Genomic DNA, 7,713 nt, shown 5'->3' with positions numbered 1-7,713 from the left:
ACCCAGTGATGCTGTGCCTGGATTCCTCAACCATGAAAGCTGTGAAATAATAAATATGTGTTGTTTTACATCACTAAATGTGTGGTACTTTGTTACACTGCAATAGAAAACTAATACAAAAAGTAGGAAGAAAAGCTCCCTACCTCACTTTTTCCAAACCACAGAGTTATATTTAAAAAGGCAGGGTAATAAAGAAGTCACTCTGTACCTTATAGTTGTTTCCTTCCCTTCCTACCTCTTGTTCTGTCTGAGCTGAAACTGCCAGGGACAATTGTCAGGTATGTTGTTCTGGTTAGAGGCAGAGCTGCACCCTAAGGGAAGGATTTAATGCTCCCAGCTGGCATCTGCTGTTTCTGTGGGTGTTCCCATGGCCCCGAGAGGGACAGTGCAAAAAGTTAGGGCTGGTCTCAGGGTGCTTTGGGGTCAATGACGGCAAATGTACTCGTGGCTCTAGCATTTTCTATCCTCAAATGATACAAATAGGAGCAAAAGTTCTCGAGACCATTACTAACTAGGAAAGTCAGCCGAATCCATCAGTACTCCCTTTTAATGTCATTTTATTCTCTTTTACGCAGACTGGTGGTGGGGAAATCCCATAGATTCTTCTGGAAACTGTCATGATACTGGGAAGATGAATGCAAAACTTGCATAGATTGGGATGCCCACAGTTTGGATTTTCAAGGCCTAAAATATGAAACAAAACAAAGCAAATAGAACTTTTAGGATAAATACAATTGACCTCCAGAAGGGAGATAAGGAAGGCTTAACAATTGTGTAAGCTCGTGGTTCTCAACTCTGGCTGCACGTCAGAATCACCTAGGGAGGGTTTTAAAACAAACTTTAAAAATGTTATTAACACAAAAATCAGTAGCATTTCTTTTCTCCAATACTGAACATGCAGAACGAGAAATCAAGAAAGCCGGCCCATTTACAATAGCCACCAAAAAATTAAAATACTTAGGAATTGAGTTAACCAAGGAGGTGAAAAATCTCTATAACGAGAACTACAAACCACTGCTGAGAGAAATTAGAGAGGATACAAGAAGATGGAAAGATATCCCATGCTCTTGGATTGGAAGAATCAACATAGTGAAAATGTCCATACTACCCAAAGTGATATACAAATTCAATGCAATCCCCATCAAAATTCCAAAGACATTTTTCTCAGAAATGGAAAAAACTATTCAGACATTTATATGGAACAATAAAAGACCACGCATAGCCAAAGCAATGCTGAGCAAAAAAAATAAAGCTGGAGGCATAACACTACCTGACTTTAAGCTATACTACAAAGCTATAATAACCAAAACAGTATGGTACTGGCATAAAAACAGACACACTGACCAATGGAATAGAATAGAGAATCCAGAAATCAACCCACACACTTACTGCCATCTGATCTTTGACAAAGGCACCAAGCCTATTCACTGGGGAAGGGACTGCCTCTTCAGCAAATGGTGCTGGGATAACTGGATATCCATATGCAGGAGAATGAAACTAGATCCATACCTCTCACCATATACTAAAATCAACTCAAAATGGATTAAGGATTTAAATATACACCCTGAAACAATAAAACTTCTTAAAGAAAACATAGGAGAAACACTTCAGGAAATAGGACTGGGCACAGACTTCATGAATACGACCCCAAAAGCACGGGCAACCAAAGGAAAAATAAACAAATGGGATTATATCAAACTAAAAAGCTTCTGCACAGCAAAAGAAACAATTAAAAGAGTTAAAAGACAACCAACAGAGTGGGAGAAAATATTTGCAAAATATACGTCTGACAAAGGATTAATATCCAGAATATATAAGGAACTCAAACAACTTTACAAGAAGAAAACAAGCAACCCAATTAAAAAATGGGCAAAAGAGCTAAGTAGGCATTTCTCTAAGGAAGATATCCAAATGGCCAACAGACATATGAAAAAATGCTCAACATCACTCAGCATCCGGGAAATGCAAATCAAAACCACATTGAGATACCATCTAACCCCAGTTAGGATGGCTAAAATCCAAAAGACTATGAACGATAAATGCTGGCGAGGTTGAGGAGAAAAAGGAACTCTCATACATTGTTGGTGGGACTGCAAAATGGTGCAGCCTCTATGGAAAATGGTATGGAGGTTCCTTAAACAATTGCAAATAGATCTACCATACGACCCAGCTATCCCACTGTTGGGAATATACCCAGAGGAATGGAAATCATCAAGTCGAAGGTATACCTGTTCCCCAATGTTCATTGCAGCACTCTTTACAATAGCCAAGAGTTGGAACCAGCCCAAATGCCCATCATCAGATGAGTGGATACGGAAAATGTGGTACATCTACACAATGGAATACTACTCAGCTATAAAAACGAATGAAATACTGCCATTTGCAACAACATGGATGGACCTTGAGAGAATTATAGTAAGTGAAACAAGTCAGGCACAGAAAGAGAAATACCACATGTTCTCACTTATTGGTGGGAGCTAAAAATTAATATATAAATTCACACACACACACACACACACACACACACACACACACAAAACCGGGGGGGGGGGAAGAAGATATAACAACCACAATTATTTGAAGTTGATACGACAAGCAAACAGAAAGGACATTGTTGGGGGGGAGGGGGGGAGGGAGAAGGGAGGGAGGTTTTGGTGATGGGGAGCAACAATTAGCCACAATGTATATCGACAAAATAAAAATTTAAATAAATAAATAAATAAATAAATAAAAATGTTATTATGACCTAAATACAACCAACGCACAAATCTTAAGAGTACAGCCTGATGAATTTTCCCAAAGTAAGCCCTCCTGTGTAACCATCACGCCGGTCAAGATAAAGGACATTTCCAGCTCCTCAGAAATCTCTTTCATGTTCCCTTGATCCAAAATCATAAAAAACAATCTGGGAAGCTTTTAAAAATACTGATACCCAGGCCCCACTCGTGGAGTATCTGGCCCCGTGATCTGGGTGCTGCTCTGGCCCGGGGAGTTGTAAAGTGCCAGGTGATTCTGTTGTGCAGCCAGGATCAAGAGTTACTCACTGGTTCATGGCAAAGTCCCATTCCTGGCAGGGAAGCAAGGGGGGGTCCCAGACCTCCTTGAATTCACAGCTCAAAGTGTCCCTTCTAGGCCCCCTTGCAATTTGTGGGTGGGGCTGTCAGAAGCCAGTCCAGGTACTGAATCACCTGGATGCTGGCATCGCCCACTGGGGTAGTTGGGCTCAGTCCTCCTGAATGGGCCAGTGAGGCAGGTGGCCCGGGCTATGGATTTCAGGAGAAGTGGTGGGTTATGCACAAGCACCAGTGAGATTGTGGCAGCAAATACACTCCACTGAGCCTCTCCTGCCTCCAAAACATGTATGTATACACACACACACACACACACACACACACACACATATACACATACACACATATATACACATGCACACATATATATAAACACACACACTATTTGACGTTTATAAAATGGATCTGTTGTGACCCAAATCCAGCAGTCTGATTTGGATTATCATTATCAGTTTCCCGTGCTTTTCATTCTAGAAGGTTTCTCTTTCATGGAGCTATGATGAGCCTTAAGAAACTGTGCAAGCTTCTGTGGATCACTGGAGATTTAAAGTCAGGAATCCCCAAAGAAGAGTGGAGTTGGGGTGGGAGGAGAAAGTGCTGAAGTGAGCAGGACTGAAGCCATGTTAGGACCTAAAACCACATGGGCTGCAAGAATACTTAAAGACAGTGTTTTTCTTGGCATGCATTTCTCTGAGTACCCTCTTTTCTCATGGTGATTTCATATTTCGAACCTTGCTCACTGGGCAAGACAACATTATTTACATAAACGTAAAGTTGTTTTCTAGTCAGCCTGTAGCTGCAGACTTGCCATGAGACACGTACTATCCAGACCCTGAGACACCAAGGAAGACATCAATTAAGCTGTGCTGATTCCACCCTGAAGCAAATCAGAATCCTGCAGGACCCTAAGATAACGTCAACGACAAGAACAAAAGCTAGAGGGACACTTGGTAAGAATCTGCACCTGGCTCCTTACACGTGCCCCTCCCTCCTGCTTTTCATTTCCCACGTTCCATTCCCTCAACCCCCTCTTTAAAAACCCTTCAGTAAATCTGAGTCTCTAAGATGGCTTTCATCTGGCCATTTTCCTCCAGGTTTACCGGAGAGATGGGTTTGCCTAACATCTCTCCTCAGATCACCCGTGTTCCTGAATAAAAGCTGACTTCCATTTTCACCAACATTTGGGTTTTTTTGTTTGGGGCAGGCAGCAAGACTTGGGTTTGTTAACAAGATTTTGGTGAGCCTCAGCCAAGAGTCAATGCTCTGGGGTAACAGATTTTGGTGAGCCAAGCCAGGGTTTTTGTATGGGGCAGGGAGCCAGACTTGGGTTTGGCAACCAAAGAATAAAAGGAAATCAAAGAAAAGACAAGGACAAAGACAAACACTCACGTGGCTTTTGCAGGACGACTTGACAAACCCAAACTTCTGCATGATCTGGTTTGTACTGAACTCCTGCCACTTGCCGTCGACCAGGGTCTGGGCTCTGATCTCGTACTTCACCAAGCGTTCCGCTCTCAGGCTAACAGGGCTGCACTTGCAGACCTCAGAGGGGGATTCTAGGTCTGTGTGCCTTACTCTCTGCAAAGACAGTGACCCATCTCAGGTGGAACTGCAACCGGGGTGATCCAGAGTTAGCAAAACCCAGGTCCTGGCATATAGACCCTCCTGCATAAGTGTGCAGACAGCCAGAGGCATGTCCCAAATGGCACCATTTCCTGAGAGCCTAGGCTGCTGAGTCAGCCGGCATTTGAGCCCTCACCACACCCAAACCACTGAAATCCATGGGTAGTGAGAGGCCCGAGTCACTGGAGACCACGAACTGAGGCCCAAGGAAGAGTGGTGACTTGCTCAAGGGCATGTGATGAGGTAGTGGCAAAGCTGGGACTCATACTCAGGCTTCTTCATTTGTGTGTTCATTCATTTATCCAATCCTTCATTCAGTCGCTCGCCCAAAGCGCCCCTGTGTTCCAGGGGCTGTGATTGGCAGTGGTAATAAAGAGATTCATGTGATCTGGCTTCTCAAGCAGCTTGCCGTTTAGAAGAGAGACTTACAGGCAAATCCTGTGTGTACACAGCAGTCCTTCACCACAGTGGTCACTGTCATCACCATCGCCATTTCTAACACCTGTAGACCTTCCTGTGTCAGGCCCTGCCCCTTTGCACAACCTTCACAACAACCCAGTGAGGTAGGTCCTGTTACCTTCCCCATCTCAGGGATGAGGAAACTGGGCAGAGGGAGGTGCTGGGACTTGCTTGGTCGTGCAGCTCACCAGGCACTCTTGACACCGCATTCTCCTGCCTCTCCCAAAAGGCCAGCAGGAGCATTGAGGTGAAGTCACCCACCCTCCTGACTTCTCTGGTGTCCTGCCCACAGCCCTGCTTTTCCCCTCTGAACAAGACCATCTCCTCTCCCACTTGTGGTCACTACCTGTTACCTCCATGGAAGAATGACCATGTGTAAGTGTCACCCACCATGTATGAACTGAAGATGAACTGAGCCCAAATGTGGAGAGAGAAGACTGGAACTTAACTCCGGCTTTACCAACAGAGGCCATATGAACACAGAGACACTCAGTTTTGAGATCGTCATCTACTAAATGGGCTAACAGTACCTACCTCCCATGGTTGCTGTAAAAATTAAATGAGATCACGTATATGAGCATGATTAGCACTTACGATAAGCTCCTATTAATTATTAATTAATGATTAATAAATTATTATTAATTCATCTTGAATTGACTCTGCATCTAAAAGATTGTCTTTCTTTCCTGGGCTGTCTTTCTTACCTGCATATAAAAACTATAAGAGGTAGTATCATGTCTGATTCCCTTTATCTCAAAGAAGAATCCATATATAGCAATCACTTTTGAGTAAGTTGTATATTCCTAAATTGGGAAAGAGAAAAAACAAAGTGAAGAGGGGAAAAAACCTCAGTGCTCAAGGTCAAGAGGACATAGTGAGACAAATCATAGCAACTACAAAAGCGGTTCATTTGGCAACTGATTTGAAAGTGATGATACGATCGCAATTTTCGCCTAGGAACCATAGGAAAAGCCAAATTGCAGCGACTCTACAAATCTTTAGGGTAGTTACAGTAGTAACTAACAGTTAGGACAGTTAATAGATGTTAGTAGCAGAGTTAGTAGTAGTTACTGAGTAGCGACAATATTAGTTACTCTGCATGTTACTTAGTGAGGAGAAGAACTTGTTCATCCTTAGCTGACCTGTGGTCTGCACATCTTTGAAACAAAACAGTTTGTTCCAATTCAAGGCCTAAGAGACACTCCATCCTCATGGTACTTGCAAGAAGTCCTGGCCCTTGCAATCTGCAGTCTGCCCACGTAAGCAGGTCTCTGCAACCAAGGGGCGGGACTCGCCCATCCAGGCCTGACTCAGAGGGGACTCTGATGATAGATTCAGGATCCCAAATTCTTTTGAGATCACTACTGGTGATTCTTTAAAGAAGTGGAAGGAGAGTAGCAATTTCTTGGAGAATCGTGCCTATCACAGGGAACCCCAGACAAAGCACACCCACTAAGCACAGACCCTGCGCCCTGGTGACTGAGCACCAAGATGCCTTGAAGTTGAGCTCCTTGACCCACCGCAGTCTGATTCTGGAATCCATCCAAATAGCTGCCAAGAATGAGTCTACCCTTGCATGGGCTTTGAGTGGAGTCTCTTATTGAGCCAGCTGGGAGCTGTTGATGTTTGTGGGGAATAGGGTGACCAACTCATCCCAGTTTGCCCAGGCCTTTCCTGGCTTTAGAACTGAGAGTCCTGCATCCCAGGGAAACTCCTTCACCCCCAGAACACTGGGACAGTTGGTCACCTCCACAGGGAAATTTGGGACACACATCAGATTACTGAACAGCCTGTCCCAGGCCCCTGTCTTGTGAATTTTATTTCCTAGAACTGATGAGCACACAGAAGAAACACCCACGATTCCCTCTTCTCCCCTGACCTTCCTACCAAAGACAAGAAGGGATTGTGTGCTGCCCTGCAAAGGTCCATAACCAAGCGTGGGAGGGACGATTAATCCTTCAGGTCCAGTTTTCAGTACCTGGTTGAAGAGCAGCCCGAATCTCACAGCCTGGGTGGTAAAATCTTTCAGGTAGGCCATGTCACCCCCGCTCATCAGCTGAAAGGGAAAAGCACACAGTTTAAGGGCAGCCTGATCCTCTCCTCATCCCCACCCCACACCCCCACCATGCTCAAAAGAGAGTTCTGTCTGTAGACTCTGCACTCAGCAATTCAGCCAGTCCACAAGCACGTGTTGAAAACCTATGATGTGCAAGGTACTGTGCCCGATGCTTTCTTTCAGAGGATGCAAAGAGGAGAAAAGGAAAAATGCCCGAGCAGTGTCACTGGGAAGTAAAATGTGTATGCAAGAGCCCAATCACAAGGCAGAGAATGACTATGGTCATAAAGTCAAAGGCAAGTGAAGACTGCATGGCAGGCTCCGTGGTGCCGGCGGGGGAGGGGAGGCAGCCTATTTCAGGAGGATGACGTTGGCAGCTGGGGGCAAAAGGAAGGAGGTAGGCAGGGTCGGAGGGTGTGGAGAAGGAGGTGGGGGTTGAAGAGGAAGGTGGGGACTTCCTGAGGTGTCAGCCCCAGAGACTGTCCCCTCTCTCCGTTGCTCCTC

The 7,713-nt window shown here is 44.8% G+C and overlaps 1 protein-coding gene across 1 annotated transcript in view; it reads right to left on the bottom strand.

Moving 5' to 3' along the window:
• Positions 1 to 615: 615 nt before the first annotated feature.
• Positions 616 to 7,713, bottom strand: part of BTBD16 (BTB domain containing 16) — a 50,926-nt gene continuing 43,828 nt past the window's right edge. Inside the window, exons 12-15 of the mRNA XM_063101612.1 lie at positions 7,132 to 7,209; positions 5,858 to 5,956; positions 4,461 to 4,649; positions 616 to 684 (exon numbers count right to left, since the gene is read on the bottom strand). Coding sequence (XP_062957682.1) covers positions 616 to 684; positions 4,461 to 4,649; positions 5,858 to 5,956; positions 7,132 to 7,209 — 435 coding nt within the window. The remainder of the gene's footprint in view (positions 685 to 4,460; positions 4,650 to 5,857; positions 5,957 to 7,131; positions 7,210 to 7,713) is intronic.

Source organism: Cynocephalus volans, chromosome 7, assembly GCF_027409185.1.
Source record: "Cynocephalus volans isolate mCynVol1 chromosome 7, mCynVol1.pri, whole genome shotgun sequence".
In the NCBI taxonomy this organism is placed as follows: Eukaryota; Metazoa; Chordata; class Mammalia; order Dermoptera; family Cynocephalidae; genus Cynocephalus; species Cynocephalus volans.
This window is presented reverse-complemented; position numbering and strand designations above follow the sequence as displayed.